The following is a 21,129-nucleotide window of genomic DNA, read 5'->3' on the forward strand; positions in this document are numbered from 1 at the left end:
AGACTTTACTCACAGATAAACCTCTAAGGCCATTAATGTAGCCTCAGTACAGTGGCCTGCTCACAGGACGGTTGTGCTTTGGTTAAAGCCAGATCTGTTATGACAGCCATCTGTGCTCGGAAATCCTGGTAGTGTGTGTAATGCTGGTGGAACAGAAAAACACATGGCCTCAGTGCTGCATGCTAGTGTGGGAGAAGAGCGAGGTGAGACAGAGGGAAGCACAGAGTGCAGCTTTGGAGCAAGAGAGATAAGATAAGCAGCACTGAGTAACAGGCAAACTCCGCTCATGATGGAAGACGTGCAGCATTTGTCTGTCTGCCTGTCTGTCTGTCTGACTATCTGGCTAGTGTCTGTCTGTCTGTCTACCTGTGTGTGCTCCCTTCATATCTATCTATCTATCTATCTATCTATCTATCTATCTATCTATCTATCTATCTATCTATCTGTCTGTTCCTCTGTGTCTCTGTCTCTGCATCTATCTGTCTAATCTGTGAGTCTGTCTTTCTGTCTCTCTGACCTGTCTGTTCCTTGTGAACTCTCTCTCTCTCTCTCTCTTTCTCTTTCTCATCTGTCTGGCAGTCTAATCTGTCTATCTGTCTGTCTGACCTGTCTGTTCTTGTGCTCCCTCCACATCTGACCTGTCTGTTCTTGTGCTCCCTCCACATCTATCTATCTATCTATCTATCTATCTATCTATCTATCTATCTATCTATCTATCTATCTATCTAACCTGTGCATCTGTCTTTCTGTCTGACATGCCTATTTCTTGTGCCCCCTCCACCCCATTGTCTGTCTCTCTCTCTCTCTCTCTATTTATCTGTCTGTCTAACCTGTGTGTCTGTCTGACATGCCTATTTCTTGTGCCCCCTCCACCCCTCTATCTATCTATCTGTCTGTCTGTCTGTCTGTCTAACCTGTCTGTCTTTCTGTCTGTCTGACATGCCTATTTCTTGTGCCCCTCCATCCCTTTGTCTCTATCTATCTATCTATCTATCTATCTATCTATCTATCTATCTATCTATCTATCTATCTATCTATCTATCTATTTGTCTGTCTGTCTAACCTGTGCATCTGTCTTTCTGTCTGACATGCCTATTTCTTGTGCCCCCTCCACCCCATTGTCTGTCTTTCTCTCTCTCTCTCTCTCTCTCTCTCTCTCTCTCTCTCTCTCTCTCTCTCTATTTATCTGTCTGTCTAACCTGTGTGTCTGTCTGACATGCCTATTTCTTGTGCCCCCTCCACCCCTCTGTCTCTGTCTGTCTGTCTGTCTGTCTGTCTAACCTGTGTCTGTCTTTCTGTCTGACATGCCTATTTCTTGTGCCCCTCCATCCCTTTGTCTCTATCTATCTATCTATCTATCTATCTATCTATCTATCTATCTATCTATCTATCTATCTATCTATCTATCTGTCTGTCTGTCTGTCTGTCTGTCTGTCTGTCTGTCTGTCTAACCTGTGCGTCTGTCTTTCTGTCTGACATGCCTATTTCTTGTGCTCCCTCCACCCCTCTGTCTGTCTGTCTGTCTATCTGTCTGTCTGTCTAACCTGTGTCTGTCTTTCTGTCTGTCTGACATGCCTATTTCTTGTGCCCCTCCATCCCTTTCTATCTATCTATCTATCTATCTATCTATCTATCTATCTATCTATCTATCTATCTGTCTGTCTGTCTGTCTGTCTGTCTGTCTGTTCCTCTGTGTCTCTGTCTCTGCATCTATCTGTCTGTCTAATCTGCGAGTCTGTCTTTCTGTCTCTCTGACCTGTCTGTTCCTTGTGCTCTCTGTCTCTCTCTTTCTCTTTCTCATCTGTCTGGCAGTCTAATCTGTCTATCTGTCTGTCTGACCTGTCTGTTCTTGTGCTCCCTCCACATCTATCTATCTATCTATCTATCTATCTATCTATCTATCTATCTATCTGTCTGTCTGTCTGTCTGTCTGTCTGTCTGTCTGTCTGTCTGTCGGTCGGTCGGTCGGTCGGTCTGTCTGTCTGTCTGTCTGTCTGTCTGTCTGTCTGTCTGTCTGTCTGTCTGTCTGTCTGTCTGTCTGTCTGTCTGTCTGTCTGACCTGTGCATCTGTCTTTCTGTCTGACATGCCTATTTCTTGTGCCCCCTCCACCCCATTGTCTGTCTCTCTCTCTCTCTCTCTCTCTCTCTCTCTCTCTCTCTCTCTCTCTATTTATCTGTCTGTCTAACCTGTGTGTCTGTCTGACATGCCTATTTCTTGTGCCCCCTCCACCCCTCTATCTATCTGTCTGTCTGTCTGTCTAACCTGTGTCTGTCTTTCTGTCTGTCTGACATGCCTATTTCTTGTGCCCCTCCATCCCTTTGTCTCTATCTATCTATCTATCTATCTATCTATCTATCTATCTATCTATCTATCTATCTATCTATCTATCTATTTGTCTGTCTGTCTAACCTGTGCATCTGTCTTTCTGTCTGACATGCCTATTTCTTGTGCCCCCTCCACCCCATTGTCTGTCTCTCTCTCTCTATTTATCTGTCTGTCTGTCTAACCTGTGTGTCTGTCTGACATGCCTATTTCTTGTGCCCCCTCCACCCCTCTGTCTCTGTCTGTCTGTCTGTCTGTCTGTCTGTCTGTCTGTCTAACCTGTGTCTGTCTTTCTGTCTGACATGCCTATTTCTTGTGCCCCTCCATCCCTTTGTCTCTATCTATCTATCTATCTATCTATCTATCTATCTATCTATCTATCTATCTATCTATCTGTCTGTCTGTCTGTCTGTCTGTCTGTCTGTCTGTCTGTCTGTCTGTCTGTCTGTCTAACCTGTGTGTCTGTCTTTCTGTCTGACATGCCTATTTCTTGTGCCCCCTCCACCCCATTGTCTCTCTCTCTCTCTCTCTCTATTTATCTGTCTGTCTGTCTAACCTGTGTGTCTGTCTGACATGCCTATTTCTTGTGCCCCCTCCACCCCTCTGTCTGTCTGTCTGTCTGTCTATCTGTCTGTCTGTCTAACCTGTGTCTGTCTTTCTGTCTGTCTGACATGCCTATTTCTTGTGCCCCTCCATCCCTTTCTATCTATCTATCTATCTATCTATCTATCTATCTATCTATCTATCTATCTATCTATCTATCTATCTATCTATCTATCTATCTATCTATCTGTGCTCTTTCTCCTTCTCCTTCTCTCTCTGTGTCTCTCTGGGGTGTGGGCAGCAGGGTGGTAGTGTAATGTTGGAAATGAGCTGGATTATGGATAAGGCTGGAGTGATTGTGTGTGGGGGAATAATGAGGAGCAGAGGAAGAGGTGATTACAGTGCGGAGATGGCTTGCCTGCCTCTCTTTGTTTGGTTAGCAGGGCTAATGTACGTCTGTGTGATCTATGGGCTGAGCATGGCCTTGTGCCTCTCTGACGTCTCCTTTTCCCGACTGACACACAAAAGAAGCAATGAGAGATGAGGATGAAGGTTAGAGTGTGGGCGTGTGCACACATATGGCTTTTGTGTTTGATTATTTACAGAATGTACAGTATTCAGCACAGTGTGCCAACTCAGGGCTGTGTTCTAATCCAGCAGATTATTTAATATCACCAGAGAAATTTATTAACACATCAAATATATTCATCAAATAGATTCAATGACATAGTGTTGTATAGCACATAGTCCACTTCTTAGTAAAGAGGTCGTCGTTCCCTCTCTCACTCCATCTCCCTCTCACTGTCCTGGGAATGCTAATGACGGAAGGGAAGGAGCTGAGAAAGTGACAGCATCGTCAGCGTTTTCCTCTGCGTTCGGTGCACACACAGAGGAAGATGCTCTCGAGACCTTGAAATGAAAGCGCGCACCCACAATGGGAGGATATCCGAGCTTCTTTACAAAAGTTTGCGGGGTGAGCTTTGCAGAGACAGCCCGTCTCTTGCACTTAGAGAAATTTAAAAAGCTTTCATCAGGAAGACTCAGTGGACAAGCCCTTAGCTCTCACTGTGGGATAAGCTGACTTAAGCTGTCTCTCTGTCCTTCCCTTTCACATCACCCTCACTCTGCTTTTCTCCTCGCTTTTCCTTCTACCATCTGTCTGTCATTTTAGCTTTCCTCTTTTTGTCCTTCTCTCTTTCTCTCTCTCTCTCTCTCTCTCTCTCTAGCCTGGGCATCACCTTGCTCACATTGTTTATTAAAAAGGCACAGGTAGCTTTGGCCTTAGCTTGCCCAGCCATGATGCCATAAATATTAAACCTGATCTTGAGGTGGGGTGGGGGGTTGAGTGAGAGAGAGAGAGAGAGAGAGAGAGAGAGAGAGAAATTGGGCAGGTTCTTGTGTCCACCTGCATTTCTTTCTGTCTCTTTTTGCAGATTTTTCAGCAGACCCATCATATCTCTCTCTCTCTCTCTCTCTCTCTCTCTCTCTCTCTCGTAGTCTGGTAGTGTTGTCCGTTATAAATAGACTTTTATATATATATATATATATATATATATATATATATATATATATATATATATATACATTCACACGCACTCTCCATCATATAAGAAACACAAATCAATTTAATCCAATCTAATCTAACCTTTTGCAATCCTAACACTATAATATATAGCTATGTAAATTATATAAATCAAGTCAATACTACATATCCTTCAGTAATAAAAATGTTAATTTAATTAATATCTATTCATGTTTTGTGTTTATTTTCTCATCTCATCTCATTATCTCTAGCCGCTTTATCCTGTTCTACAGGGTCGCAGGCAAGCTGGAGCCTATCCCAGCTGACTACGGGCGAAAGGCGGGGTACACCCTGGACAAGTCGCCAGGTCATCACAGGGCTGACACATAGACACAGACAACCATTCACACTCACATTCACACCTACGGTCAATTTAGAGTCACCAGTTAACCTAACCTGCATGTCTTTGGACTGTGGGGGAAACCGGAGCACCCGGAGGAAACCCACGCGGACACGGGGAGAACATGCAAACTCCGCACAGAAAGGCCCTCGCCGGCCACGGGGCTCGAACCCGGACCTTCCTGCTGTGAGGCGACAGCGCTAACCACTACACCACCGTGCCGCCCGCTCATTATTATTGTTCCAGATGCATTTGAAAAAAAAACTTTTTTGCAATAAATGATGTCAAGAACATGGGGGTGGAAGTGGAATAGATTGGAAAAGGTGCATAAACTTGGGCAAAATTGACATTTTTTTATGATGTTGATATATCCAATCATAGATATAGGTGTTTTTGGGTTGGTTTTTTTTTCATTTCTTTATACGCTGAATAACCTTATCTGTAAGAGATTTTATTTGTTTTTGTCTATTCATTTATTTGTTGTTCTTGTTTGTGTGTATCCTTTGTATTAATTTGCTTTGGCAGCATTGTTAAAGCAGTCCTGCCAATAAAGCTCACTGTGAAAAAAAAAATATTGAGAATGTGGAGAAAGAGGAGCGAGACAGGTCAAGGTGTAGGTGAAGACACAAATCTGCCCTGCGCTTCTACCCATTTCCCCCAGTCTCACCCTGCACCCTGTGATTTACACTGTAGGCCTCTTTATGTACATCATGAAGATATTCAGTATTATCCAAATCAATAAAGGAGACATGGAAGAATGGTCACATTTGGAGATGAAGGGGTCTGAGGGCCGTACAGAAGGAAATGAGTGGGAAAGTCACGTGTCATGTGTCTGCATGGCACAGCACTGAGTGATGAGCAGTCTGTAGCTGTCCGTACTGAAGGTCAGCGCTGATGGATGCATCCTGACAAGCCCACAGAGCATGATGTCAGAGCTCCGAATAGCAATTGTATGTGTGGAGATAGATGTGAGAAATGTAGTCATGGAGTTTCTTTCACAAAAATCGATATAGTTTTTTGGAAACCTGTTATAAATAGGTATAAGAATCATTACTGTGATCATGTTATGTCTTGTATGAGTGAATATCCTTGCGTGTCATGTGACATCATACTGTATAACTGAGACATACTGTATAACTGCTATTATGCTATCCACATTCACCAGATATGAGCAATCATGCGCTCTGATTGGCTTCTCTACTACTAGGGTATCAGCTCATATACCATGAGTAGAGAAAAACAAAATGGCGGAGCGTGTTACTGAACCAACCGAGGACAAAATAAAAACTCTACTCAAAAACAAAACCCCAAAAATACAAAAAAGCAACAAAATATGGAATGAAAGTATTTGATGGTAAGAACGTATCTTTTTTTATTTTTCAAGAATTATTATTATCGCATTTTTCACAAATTGCTACCGTCATTCCGCTGGTTTGTTTACATTCTAAGCGGAAATGATTTTGTCAGATGTTTTGTATAAAGTTTTTATTTATCGAATTTGCAAAAAATAAAAATGCTCGGTTTCCCAAAATAGTGAATGTGGATAAAATAAAACAGTTATTCCACTCAATCTCGTTGTACATGGCTTATAACCAACTCAGTGCTACGTGCCTCGTTGGCTATCAGCTCATGTACGACTTGATTTCATTGAATAACTGTTAAATATTCTATCCACATTCACTGGATATGAGCAATCACACGCTCTGATTGGCTACTCTACTACTTAGATATCAGCTCATATACCGTGAGCAGAGAAAAACAAAATGGCGGAGCGTGTTGCTGAACCAACCGAGGACGAAATAAAAACTCTACTCAAAAACAAAACCCCAAAAATTGCTATCAAGTATTTAAAAGAAACAGAAATAGCTAAAAGAATATAGTTTTTTGTCCTCAATATTTCCTGTTCCACACTCCAGCGCAGTTGATGGTGGTAATGCACCTTTAAGTTGATTTGCCAACTGCCAAAAAACCCTAAAGAAGAAGAAAACCACAAAAAAATGGAATGAATGTAGTTGATGGTAAGAATGCATCTTTTTTTTATTTTTCAAAAATTATTATCGCATTTTTTACAAATTCCGACTGTCATTTCGCCGGTTTGTTTACATTCTAAGCAGAAATTATTTTATCGGACGTTTTGTATAAAGTTTTTATTTATCGAATTTGTAAAAAAAATAAAATAAAAATTCTCTGTTTCTCCAACTCCAGTGAATGTGGATAGAATAAAACAGTTATTCCACTCAATCTTGTCGTACATGGTTTATAGCCAACTCGGTGCTACGCGCCTCGTCAGCTATCAGCTCATGTACGACTCGATTTCGTGGAATAACTGTTAATTGTGTCTATGCTTCATTAAGAAGATGTTTTCTTTTCAGAAACTTTTTGCCAATCTATCATGCCATGCTCAAAGTCACTAAGACCACATATTTTGTCCCCCATTACGATGTTTGATGTGTGTATGTACAACCCCGATTCCAAAAAAGTTGGGACAAAGTACAAATTGTAAATAAAAACAGAATGCAATAATTTACAAATCTCAAAAACTGATATTGTATTCACAATAGAACATAGACAACATATCACATGTCGAAAGTGAGACATTTTGAAATTTCATGCCAAATATTGGCTCATTTGAAATTTCATGACAGCAACACATCTCAAAAAAGTTGGGACGGGGCAATAAGAGGCTGGAAAAGTTAAAGGTACAAAAAAGGAACAGCTGGAGGACCAAATTGCAACTCATTAGGTCAATTGGCAATAGGTCATTAACATGACTGGGTATAAAAAGAGCATCTTGGAGTGGCAGCGGCTCTCAGAAGTAAAGATGGGAAGAGGATCACCAATCCCCCTAATTCTGCGCCGACAAATAGTGGAGCAATATCAGAAAGGAGTTCGACAGTGTAAAATTGCAAAGGGTTTGAACATATCATCATCTACAGTGCATAATATCATCAAAAGATTCAGAGAATCTGGAAGAATCTCTGTGCGTAAGGGTCAAGGCCGGAAAACCATACTGGGTGCCCGTGATCTTCGGGCCCTTAGACGGCACTGCATCACATTGCCAAACCACATACTGCATCAATTACAGGATCATGGCTGCGTAGAAGAAGGGTCCGGGTACTTAACCAGCCAGCCTGCAGTCCAGATCTTTCACCCATAGAAAACATTTGGCGCATCATAAAACGGAAGATACGACAAAAAAGACCTAAGAGAGTTGAGCAACTAGAATCCTACATTAGACAAGAATGGGTTAACATTCCTATCCCTAAACTTGAGCAACTTGTCTCCTCAGTCCCCAGACGTTTACAGACTGTTGTAAAGAGAAAAGGGGATGTCTCACAGTGGTAAACATGGCCTTGTCCCAACTTTTTTGAGATGTGTTGTTGTCATGAAATTTAAAATCACCTAATTTTTCTCTTTAAATGATACATTTTCTCAGTTCAAACATTTGATATGCCATCTATGTTCTATTCTGAATGAAATATGGAATTTTGAAACTTCCACATCATTGCATTCCGTTTTTATTTACAATTTGTACTTTGTCCCAACTTTTTTGGAATCGGGGTTGTATGCGAAATGAAGATCGGGATGATTTTTTCATATTGTGGTGCTGCCATATGATTGACTGATTGGAAGACACCAATTAGTTTTCTGCCAGTTTTGAGGAAAGCACTGGATATAAAGATCACAGTCTGTTTTATCGGCATTGTCAAACTACCATTTATTCTCTTCTGAAGGAAAGTGAGTAATTTTAGACATCTTTCACCTCTAATTAAATTTGCTTTGCACACAAAGCCAGAAGTTCGGTTCCAAATATGACAACCGCAGGAGAAAAATCATGATTGAAGCGCTATGATATAAAGGCTCCAGGTAATATATTTTTACCATTGTTGAAATCAGAAGACAGTGCTCATTTACAGCACGGTGTGTGGTTTTACTCAATGGGAGTCCAGCTGAAAGATTGAATGGAGGTCCTAGACATTGTTCTGTCTTGGTTCAGCACAGTTCAGTAATGTGGTTTCGCTTCAGCTGTGGTGTGGTCTGGATATGGTGCTTTTACCAGAAACACAGCTGTAGCAGGCAAAATGTAGCACAGTGGAACATTCGTTATGATTTCCTTGTGCAAGAGGGTTTGTAGAGGAACAGGTGTGTGTGTGTGTGTGTGTGTGCGTGTGTGCACGTTAAATCACACAACCATCATGAGGCCTCGAAGTGTGTGTATTGCAAAATCATATTTAGCATTTAGAACCGTAACGTTCAATTAAAGGAGCTGTCATGGTCTGATTAAAAGATTTATGCATGTGAAGATTTTATTCAAGATTTTACATACGGTGTGAAAGGAAAGCCAGTTTCTCCGCGGCTTTCAAGATACAACAATGAAAGTGCAAAGAAATGACTTTGTTTCTAGAATAATTGTCATTTTAATATTGAGCAGACTAATGAATTTGGGTTATTTTCATGCAGCCATGGAGTACACACAGCTTGAGCTGTAGCCATTGGAAATGTTAAGATTGTAGGATCGTGTGTGTGTGTGTGTGTGTGTGTGTGTGTGTCTAAAATGGAGGGAGAATAAAGAAAAAGCAGTCCTCTGGTGTAGAAGTGAATATGTCACTAATCATTTTTGCATTTTGGGCAAAGGCCCTGAGGGAGATAATGCTGTGCAGATGTGTGTGTGTGTGAGTGAGTGAGAGAGAGCGAGAGAGAGCGAGAGCGAGATCTCACACTCACCAGAAGCTCGGCATTAGCAGCTGTTGGCCTGTTTTGCATATTGCAATGGCAAGCGATGGAGTGAAAGTGAGAGAAGATGGAAGGGAAGGCCGTGCTTTTGCATATGTGGTGGCAGTAAGCCCCGGACTATTTCATACAGCCAGACTGTGTGTTTGTCCTTTGCTGGAGCTGAGCAACTGCGATCGGGTGACGAACTCCACGTCCAAACCTTCACGTCTTCTTTCAGAACAGTATGTTCTTCCACTGTCCTGTTTACAATTACTCCAAATGTCGTCCTAAGGCGCACACTCATCCTTATGTGCTATATAACTGCTGAGAGACAGGGCTGATTGATGGATTCCCAGCTGTTCCTAGTGGCACAGAGGCTTACACACTCTTGCACATATGGCTGGCTGGAAGAATTCACCTCGCTTCGAAACACACGACTCTGACAGCTTTTCCAAATCACATTTGCCCGGCTTCCCAGCTCATGCCATTTCCATGAAAGCATTAGATCTATGCAAATGAACCTCTCCCAACATTTGTCATTATTCCGTATATACATGTTAAGTGTAAGGTCTTTTGTTTCCTAGGTAACAGATTGCGGTTTTAGGTTTCCTTGCATCAGTTCCACATTAGCAGGTTGCAGCCACAGAAAGTGATACGGCCTCCCGGTCTTCAGTCTTGTTTCCACAGTTTCTGTGCGCTAAAGTGCACTGAAATTTTCCACTACTCCCTCATGGACACGCAAAAGCAATATCTGCATTCGGATTTCAATGATTGCATTCAAACACACTCAAATATTAATGAGCCTGTATTTTTTTATTCTGCTACAGACAGAGCAAAGAATTAGCAGGAGTGCTACATTATGCATTCATATCACATGAAGCACAGCAGGTGAAAAGTGTGTTTTATTTATCGACCCAGAATAATGTGGGGGTTTTGTTCTGCTAATGTTAAGCTGAAATTGACATTTCTGAAGCAACCAAGAATCCAGGTAGAACTCCACATTTTGATGTTTTCTTCGACATAAAATTTGGAACAGACATGTTCCCCTGCGGGACGGCACAGTGGTGCAGTGGTTAGCGCTGCCACCTCACAACAAGAAGGTTGTAGTTTCGAACCTGCTTTCCAGTGTGGAGTGTGTATGTTCCCTCCCTGCCTGCGTTGGTTTCCTCCTGGTGCTCTGGTTTCTTCCCACAGTCCAAAGACTTGTAAATTACATCAACTGGCAACTCTAAATTGCCCATAGATGTGAATGTGAGTGTGTATGGCTGTATGTCTCTCGGTGTTGGCTCTGTGATAGACTGGCGACTTGTCCAGGGTGTACCCTGGGAGGTGGGGTGCAAATTGCTTTTCGGATGTAGGAATGTGTGTATTGATAATTTTACCATTGCAATTTTTGCACAACTTTGTGAATTCTGTGACTGATTTTAATTCATTGTATGCTCCACCTCCCTGCCCCGGGATTACAGGCGGAAAATAGCAACTTGCTAAGACCTGGTTCAGTGCATCTCTCCTTGTTTCATACAAGGTTAATGTTTTATTGTGCACTGTCCCTTTTTAAATAAAATTAAAAATTACAAAAATTACCCCTCCTATCACCCGAGGTCAGCCGAGATTAACTCTAGCTTCCCCTGTGACCCACAATGCATAAACAGCATGGAAAATGAACGAACGAATGAATGAATGAATAATTCCAGTCCAGCTTCACCGCAAGTCTCTGATTGATTGCCTAAAAGCATCTGCTATATAATTATTTCATTTGCATTTAATTTAGGTATTAAATAATAATAAAAACCATGAATTGTTGATGCTAGCATTTATTCATAGCCTATAACATAATCTTTGAAGGCAGAAGACCTAGGCAAGTTGACAACATTAAGACAAACCTTTCTACATTGGTTCATGGAAATATATTAAGATGTTTTTCTAACATTGTGGTGTCATCTGATGGGGTTTCCTAACATGCCGCTTATAAGCTCATCTCATTATCTCTAGCCGCTTTATCCTGTTCTACAGGGTCGCAGGCAAGCTGGAGCCTATCCCAGCTGACTACGGGCGAAAGGCGGGGTACACCCTGGACAAGTCGCCAGGTCATCACAGGGCTGACACATAGACACAGACAACCATTCACACTCACATTCACACCTACGCTCAATTTAGAGTCACCAGTTAACCTAACCTGCATGTCTTTGGACTGTGGGGGAAACCGGAGCACCCGGAGGAAACCCACACAGACACGGGGAGAACATGCAAACTCCACACAGAAAGGCCCTCGCCGGCCACAGGGCTCGAACCCGGACCTTCTTGCTGTGAGGCGACAGCACTAACCACTACACCACCATGCCACCCCGGTTGGTGCATTTTTAGAGAATTATCTCATAAATGCACGCTGCACAATCTTGTTCGATTGTGTCCGAGCGTACTCTAACACACAGAACGCCTTTTCTTTTCCAGTGAATGGCATTTCTATACCTAAAAAGATAAAAACAAAAAACATTAAACATACAAATTTTGACCTGTTTCCACACATGCTGTTAAAATTTGAGGTCAGTTGAACGAGACTTGGTAAAGTTATTAGATTGTGAAATGATCACCCTGTATATATAGTTCACTATATGCCAACTTAAATGCCATTTGAGATTTCAGCACAGAAAAAGCAGTGACTCAAGCATGTGTGACAACATTGATTTAGCCAAAAGGTTATGGAAACTCATGTTTCCGTCGACGTACAGTATGTTAAGTGACTTAAAGCAGATTATGGAATCTTAATCCAAATGCGAACAAGTAGATATTGTCAACATATATGAAACAGTATTCCAGCAAGAAAAAGAAAATAATCCTCACAGCATTATTTGCCTTAGTAAATTCACCTTCAGTGATTTTGCTTTGAATGTGTGAACTGTTGCTAATTAAATGAGGCTTGATGAAGTGCTTGGCTGTTCATTGCTCTCTGTGTCCTCTACTAACCTTCTGCTGCTGTGTGTTTGTGTCTGTTCCAGAGCTCCAGAGATCATCCTTGGCCTGCCCTTCTGTGAGGCTATAGACATGTGGTCCCTGGGCTGCGTCATCGCTGAGCTCTTCCTGGGCTGGCCACTTTACCCTGGCGCATCGGAGTATGATCAAGTAAGACTAATATCAGACCTTAATCCTGCAGAGTGATGACACGTGTGCTTGATGGTTGGTAGAGACAAAAAGCCTGAGTGTGGTTGAATGAGTGTTTGCTTTTCACTTAGCCAGAACTGAAGTTTTATAAGTTACATCTACAGTGCAGTGCAAAAGTCTTAGGCACGTAGAAAGAAATGCTGTCGACCAAAAATGGCTTAAAAATAATGAAATGAAATGTTTCAAAATAAAAAAAAATACTATAAACAGCAGTAAGCCATAATACATGAAACAAAATCAATATTTGGTGTGAGACGACACTTTGCTTTAAATAAAAATAGTAGTCTCCGGTACAGTGAGTGCAGTTTGATAAGGAAATGAGCTGTAGGTTTTACCGAGCATCTTACAGAACCAGCCACAGTTCTTCTGGACACTTTGACTGTCACACTCGCTTCTTCATTTTGCACCAAAACCCAGCAGCCTTCATTATGTTTCCTTTTTTAATCTGAAAAGTGCTCTCTTATGGAATATGCTGCTCAGATACATTTTTTTTTTCTGTAACATTTAATTTTGTGCTGGAAAGGAACGTTTGGACTCTACAATGTTTTTGTACTGACTCGATAATGTAGAAGTCATAAAATAGAAATCTATAACAAAGTTTGTATGAAAAAAAATATAGGGGGCCTAAGACTTGCACAGTACTGTGTAAACACACACACACACACACACACACACACACACACACACACACACACACACACACACAGTGTCTTGCAAAAATATTCATCCCCCTTCATGTTTGTCCTGTTTTATCGCATTACAAGCTGGAATTAAAATGGATTTTTGGAGCGTTAGCACCATTTGATTTACACAACATGCCGACCAATTTAAAGGTGCACATTGTTTTTTTTATTGTGACACAAACAATAATTAAGATGAAAAAAACAGAAATCTGGAGTGTGCATAGGTATTCACCCCCCAAAGTCAATACTTTGTAGAGCCACCTTTTGCTGCAATTACAGCTGCAAGTCTCTTGGGGTATGTCTCTATTAGCTTAGCACATCTAGCCACTGGGATTTTTGCCCATTCCTCAAGGCAAAACTGCTCCAACTCCTTCAAGTTAGATGGGTTGCGTTGGTGTCCAGCAATCTTCAAGTTATGCCACAGATTCTCAATTGGATTGAGGTCTGGGCTTTGACTAGGCCATTCCAAGACATTTAAATGTTTCCCTTTAAACCACTCCAGTGTAGCTTTAGCAGTATGTTTAGGGTCATTGTCCTGCTAGACCGTGAACCTTCGTCCCAGTCTCAAACCTCTGGCTGACTCAAACAGGTTTTCCTCCAGAATTGCCCTGTATTTCGTTCCATCCATCTTTCCTTCAGTCCTGACCAGCTTTCCTGTCCCTGCAGATGAAAAACATCCCCACAGCATGATGCTGCCACCACCATGCTTCACTGTAGGAATGGTGTTCTTAGGGTGTTGGGTTTGTGCCACACATGGTGTTTTCCATGATGGCCAAAAAGATTAATTTTAGTCTCATTTGACCAGAGAATCTTCTTCCATGTGTTTGGGGAGTCTGCTACATGCTGTTGGGCAAACTCCAAATGTGTTTTTTTAAGCAATGACTTTTTTCTGGCCACTCTTCCATAAAGCCCCGCTCTGTGGAGTGTACGGCTTAAAGCGGTCCTATGGACAGATACTCCCATCTCCGCTGTGGATCTTTGCAGCTCCTTCAGTGTTATCTTTGGTGTTTTTGTTGCGTCTCTGATTAATGCCCTCCTTGTCTGGTCTGTGAATTTTAGTGGGCATCGTTCTCTTGTCAGGTTTGTAGTGGTGCCATATTCTTTCCATTTTGCTGTAATGGATTTAATGGTGCTCCCTGGGATATTCAAAGTTTGGGATATTTTTTATAACCCAACCCTGATCTATACTTCTCCACAACTTTGTGTCTGACCTGTTTGGAGGCTCCTTGATTTTCATGTTGCTTGCTTAGTAGTGTTGCAGAGTCAGGGTCCTTCCAGAACAGGGTGATTTATACAGACATCATGTGACAGATCATGTGACACTTTGATTGTACACAGGTGGATCTTAATCAACTAATTATGTGACTTATGAAGTGAATTGGTTGGACCAGCTCTTATTTAGGGGTTTCATACAAAAGGGGGTGAATACTTATGCACACTCCAGATTTCTGTTTTTTCATCTTAATTATTGTTTGTGTCACAATAAAACAACAATTTGCACCTTTAAAGTTGTAGGCATGTTGTGTAAATCAAATGGTGCTAACCCTCCAAAAATCAATTTTAATTCCAGCTTGTAATGCAACAAAACAGGACAAACACCAAAGGGGACGAATACTTTTGCAAGACACTGTATATCTTTGTCAGTTGTTTCCTAATATTCTTTTTTGCAAAAATTTGCATTTACACTGGTGCTTGAAAGTTTGTGAACCCTTTAGAATTTTCTACATTTCTGCATAAATATGACCTAAAACATCATCAGATTTTCACACAAGTCCTAAAAGTAGATAAAGAGAACCCAGTTAAACAAATAAGACAAAAATATTATACTTGGTCATTTATTTATTGAGGAAAATTATCGAATATTGCATATCTGTGAGTGGCAAAAGTATGTGAACCTTTGCTTTCAGTATCTGGTGTGACCCCCTTGTGCAGCAATAACTGCAACTAAACGTTTCCGGTAACTGTTGATCAGTCCTGCACACCGGCTTGGAGGAATTTTAGCCCGTTCCTCCGTACAGAACAGCTTCAACTCTGGGATGTTGGTGGGTTTCCTCACATGAACTGCTCGCTTCAGGTCCTTCCACAACATTTCGATTGGATTAAGGTCAGGACTTTGATTTGGCTGTTCCAAAACATTAACTTTATTCTTCTTTAACCATTCTTTGGTAGAATGACTTGTGTGCTTAGGGTCGTTGTCTTGCTGCATGACTCACCTTCTCTTGAGATTCAGTTCATGGAAAGATGTCCTGACATTTTCCTTTAGAATTCGCTGGTATAATTCAGAATTCATTGTTCCATCAATGATGGCAAGCCATCCTGGCCCAGATGCAGCAAAACAGGCCCAAACCATGATACTACCACCACCATGTTTCACAGATGGGATAAGGTTCTTATGCTGGAATGGAGTGTTTTCCTTTCTCCAAACATAACGATTTCTCATTGAAACCAGAAAGTTCTACTTTGATCTCATCCGTCCACAAAGCATTTTTCCAATAGCCTTCTGGCTTGTCCATGTGATCTTTAGCAAACTGCAGACGAGCAGCAATGTTCTTTTTGGAGAGCAGTGGCTTTCTCCTTGCAACCCTGCCATGCACACCATTGTTGTTCAGTGTTCTTCTGATGGTGGATTCATGAACATTAACATTAGCCAATGTGAGAGAGGCCTTCAGTTGCTTAGAAGTTACCCTGGGGTCCCTTGTGACCTCGCTGACTATTACACGCCTTGCTCTTGGAGTGATCTTTGTCGGTCGACCACTCCTGGGGAGGGAAACAATGGTCTTGAATTTCCTCCATTTGTACACAATCTGTCTGACTGTGGATTGGTGGAGTCCAAACTCTTTAGAGATGGTTTTGTAACCTTTTCCAGCCTGATGAGCATCAAGAACGCTTTTTCTGAGGTGCTCAGAAATCTCCTTTGTTCGTGCCATGATACACTTCCACAAACATGTGTTGTGAAGATCAGACTTTGATAGATCCCTGCTCTTTAAATAAAACAGGGTGCCCACTCACACCTGATTGTCATCCCATTGATTGAAAACACCTGACTCTAATTTCACCTTCAAATTAACTGCTAATCCTAGAGGTTCACAAACTTTTGCCACTCACAGATATGTAATATTGGATCATTTTCCTCAATAAATAAATGACCAAGTATAATATTTTTGTCTCATTTGTTTAACTGGGTTCTCTTTATCTACTTTTAGGACCTGTGTGAAAATCTGATGATGTTTTAGGTCATATTTATGCAGAAATATAGAAAATTCTAAAGGGTTCACAAACTTTCAAGCACCACTGTACTTATCCAAATAGATTTAGCTCATTAAATATGCATACACATTTAGATATTTAATAAAACCAGAAATCTAGCCTTTTAAAGGTGACATACCCCTTTTCCACAAGTTGACACAGTTCCCTGAGGTCATGAGATGTCAATGAGATGCTTTAGTCAAAATACCCCAAGGATAAAGCACCACAGCTCCACCACACCAAAGTATTTGCATGCCTGTTCCTTCCATCCATCCATTATCTGTAGCCACTTATCCTGTTCTACAGGGTCGCAGGCAAGCTGGAGCCTCCCAGCTGACTACGGGCGAAAGGCGGGGTACACCCTGGACAAGTCGCCAGGTCATCACAGGGCTGACACATAGACACAGACAACCATGCACACTCACATTCACACCTACGGTCAATTTGGAGCCACCAGTTAACCTAACCTGCATGTCTTTGGACTGTGGGGGAAACCGGAGCACCCGGAGGAAACCCATGCAGACACGGGGAGAACACACAAACTCCACACAGAAAGGCCCTCGTCAGCTGCTGGGCTCGAACTCAGAACCTTCTTGCTGTGAGGCGACAGCGCTAACCACTACACCACCGTGCCGCCCCCATGCCTGTTCCTTTCACTGATAATGAATCACTCCTCACCCCACCCCCCTCTTCTGCTGGCCAACTGGCTAACACTTTCCTCATTAATATTCATTCGCAAAGGCAGTTCTCTGGCCATGAGTGGAGATACTCAGATGAGGCAGCGGGATAATTCTAATGAGCTCCACTTGTGACACAGAAAGAGGAGCCAAATCTGAACGGCTTGTTGAAGCACATGTTTTCTGAAATAGGCGGCAAAAAAGAAACCGACTTTGTGGTTTGGTCGGCTCTTCAGATACCCAAATGTCTGTGCATAATATGTCTCCTTTAATATTGTTAGAATTGAAGTAAGTATTTCACTCTGTAGACAGTTTCAAGAGTGAATTTTTGAGTGTAAAATCTAATGTAAGGCCATCAACAATGAACATTTTTTGGAAATTCCTCCGTAGTATGCTTTCATATTACAAATTTCATGAATGTGTGTCATCTAGAACGTGAGATTTTTAGTTCTGAATATCGGGAAAAAAGATTTTGAGAAATACCATATTAAAATATGCTTTGATTTTGTGTGTTTCTACTGTACTTAGCTTGGTTTATAAGGTTTATAAAAGAATGTGAAGGCTGTACATCATAATGGCCTGAATTGAGTATATCAGGAAATAGGCTTTTCAGGGAAATATGACATGATCACTGCATTCGAAACAGAAGGTCGCTGCCTTGTTGCCTCACTGAGACAGGAATCTCAGGCAAGACTTTCGACTGAAGGCATCTTCTAAGGATGTTCGTTTCGGATTGCCTTTTAGAATCGCACTTACGCTAACATGTGACCTCAGCATGCCGTGTAACTAAGGCCCTGTCCACACGGCAACAGATTCAGGTGAATCTGATAAAATTTTTTATCGTTTCGGCCTGGCGTCCACACGGCACCGGCGTTTTGGGTGCCCCAAAACGAAATCTTTTGAGAACGGGTTGCAGAGTGGAAAAATCTGGCAACGGAGCCGTTGCAAAGTCGTCTGGATGAGTAGAACGGATTTGTTTACGATGACGTCACAACCACATGACTAGGACAAGCAGCACTCTCGCGCGCATCATTTGTAACAACAGAAATTGAAATTGTTTACACATTAACCTGACTGACCTGCCAGACAGACAATTTACACCTGCTTTGATGAACAGAAAGTACAGCCTTCCACACAAAGCAACAGTTACCTGACTATAATGGAGGCAGAGGGGAAAAGGGTCAGAAGACCCTTCAACAGACTGTTTTGTATGAACCACTGCATTGCATTCACTTTTGTATACAGCTTTTCTTTTAAATAAACAAGTAACTGAACCATTTCTTGAATTTCTTTTTTTTTATTGGATAAGACTGCTTTTCAAAATGTTCACACACAATAAGAAAATTAAGTTATATAAAACTATGCACACTAATAAAACTAATTTGTACACACAGAAGGCACAATTTCCTCGTGTAGTCGTAGCCATCTTCTTCTTGTTGTTGTATGTTTGTTCCTGAGTTCTTCACGCCGGGTAGAAGAAGGGGTTTATGCGTGTAACAGACGTTGCGTTGTGTTGTTCACCAGTCTTTTTATTCTGAAGAAATGAGACACAAATACACTGCTGAGGACGGGCTGCAAACGTCCAGTGGCATTGGCGCTTACATTTCCAAAACGAACTGAACGAGGCCAGCGCCTCGTTCCCATAACTACCTGCGCTCTTAAAGGGCCAGCGCAGAATTTCCCCACCACTACACACAATGGCAAGTGGAAAAAAATAAACCCGTTACATGCGCATGCATCCTACTTCTTCTTCTATTGTTCTGGTGTCTCCGATGGGACCGTCTTACAGTGCACGTAGAGGTGTGGCATGTGTATTGCATCGTTTTCAGCAAGCGTTGCGTTGCCATATGGACCTGATATTTTACTGATCCGTTGCCCATGTGGACACGATATTTTTTTTACCCGCTAAAAAAACATCTCATTGCCGTTGTCGTATGGATGTAGCCTAAGCTAAAGAGTTAACTAGTTGGCTAACAGATGCTTCACAAATCATGTAAACAAATTTATTTGGTTACAGTCACGGGGTTATAAGATAGTACAATGTTCATTTCTTGGTAACTTTCCAAAAATGAAAAAAAAAAAGTTATACTTGTATATGAAATCGCTTTTCTGTGAGGTTCGGTCTGCAATCTTTTTTTTTTTTTTTCTGTTGCTTCAGACAGCTGCCGCACAGATTCATGGGTAAGGAAGCATCAAGTATACATCAATGTTGCCTTCAACTGGGGGCAGTTTGAAGGCCTCTTAGAAGACAGGAAATGAGAGTTCGATCAGTTTCAAATGGACCTTGATGCCTTGCTGTCTTGTTAGACATCCAATTAAGGGAATGGTTTCCCCATTTTGAATGCGCCCGATGTGATTGTTCCACGTGGGCAGAGCTTAAGCCTTATTTATGATCACGAGGTGGTTCTTAGTCGACAAAAACAGTGAAATAAACATTTTCTGTTGAGTTTTGATATTTTTATTATTGCAGCTTAAAAGAAGACACGGTGTAGATGCAACGTATCCAAAATTGTCAGTTCTGTCTGTAGCGTCTTGCATTATCTCATAAAAGCCACTAAAAATTCAGATATGCACAAATACTACACTCGTCTTTTGAAGCCTTTTGAAACACAGCAAGTTCCGCTGTTCCTTTGTAGAGCTTTTGGACACACGGGCTGTTATTTGAAAATACATTAATATATTATGCATTAGAAATGTTTATGAGCAAGTGAGAAATGGCATTTCCTGTTTGGCATCTGCTGTCAAGTATGGCCCTGCAGCGAGGTCTCTCTCTCTCTCTCTCTCTGCAAATGGCTATAAAAAATACATCCTTCAATTACTGTTTGTGCTCCAGGGAGAGAAAACAAAACAAACCTCTGGCTATGTTGCTGTTCTCACAGCTTTCCTAAAGTGCAGTGTATTTGTGTGTGTGTGCGCACACTCTCAGGCTTTCATCTCTCTTAGGCCTTGCTGTAATGCTGGACAGACGCCACAACCTGGCCAATTAGTCCAGTTCCAGAGTACTAGCGTGGGGTCTTCTCTTAAAAAAAAAAAAAAATTGGCTCCTTTGAAAGGCCCAGGGCCAATGTTCTAGCTCAAAGCAAATTAAAACAGCTATAAACAAGCTCTGGAGCTCACTTTGATTTGCCTCCTGCCATTTTAGCACACAGCCTCCTTTCTGTGCCTTTGGAGGCAACTTTGGTCACTTTGACATACCTGTGCTATGTGATGTTTGTCTAGACTTTGGGTGGCTTAACCATGAGTGCTATGTCAGGTTGAGTAAACACTCGGGTTAAGCACTGCTGCTTATTTTAATTGTAACAGAAAGGACCGGTTAAATATAATTTGGTTTAGAGTTCCTCATTTAATAAAATAAAATAAAATAAAACCTGCACTTGGAATCGTACACCTATGACAAAAAGAAATCACAGAGATTTTCTGTTCCTGAGGTAAAGAGCAAGCCAACGGTCTGATCAAGGTTTCAGGCGCAGACGTGAGTTCAGCCTTAGTTTAAGAGACACTGATTGGTGGGGAAGACGCTGAACATGAGAGAGATGATTATTGTGGATATGGCAAGCTGCCGTTTCGCATTTAGACCCCTTTCAGGTGTCTGGATGCTATTCTGTGTAATTGCAGCTCTCAGGCTCTTTATAAAAAGACACTGGGGGAGGAATAAACCTGGTGGTGATCACATTCTCTCAGAAGCTGTTTATTCAACGTAGAATACTGCTATGAAGGAGACATAGTGTAAAAGTTGATGGCAAGAGAGTGGCATGTGAATTTTACCAATGCAGATTCTATCAGATGATGAGTACACTTTGTGAAGAAGAAGAAGAAGAAGAAGCCTTTATTTGTCACATGCACACTCAAGCACAGTGAAATTC

At 41.6% G+C, this 21,129-nt stretch overlaps 1 protein-coding gene across 3 annotated transcripts in view; it reads left to right on the forward strand.

The window, feature by feature from the left end:
• hipk2 (homeodomain interacting protein kinase 2) overlaps nucleotides 1–21,129 on the forward strand; it is a 170,645-nt gene that overhangs the window by 101,651 nt on the left and 47,865 nt on the right. For all 3 annotated transcript variants that reach the window (XM_060923670.1, XM_060923671.1, XM_060923672.1), the window contains exon 3: nucleotides 12,498–12,621. In XM_060923670.1, the coding sequence (XP_060779653.1) occupies nucleotides 12,498–12,621 (124 nt within the window). The remainder of the gene's footprint in view (nucleotides 1–12,497; nucleotides 12,622–21,129) is intronic.

Source organism: Neoarius graeffei, chromosome 6 (assembly GCF_027579695.1).
Source record: "Neoarius graeffei isolate fNeoGra1 chromosome 6, fNeoGra1.pri, whole genome shotgun sequence".
Taxonomy (NCBI): Eukaryota; Metazoa; Chordata; class Actinopteri; order Siluriformes; family Ariidae; genus Neoarius; species Neoarius graeffei.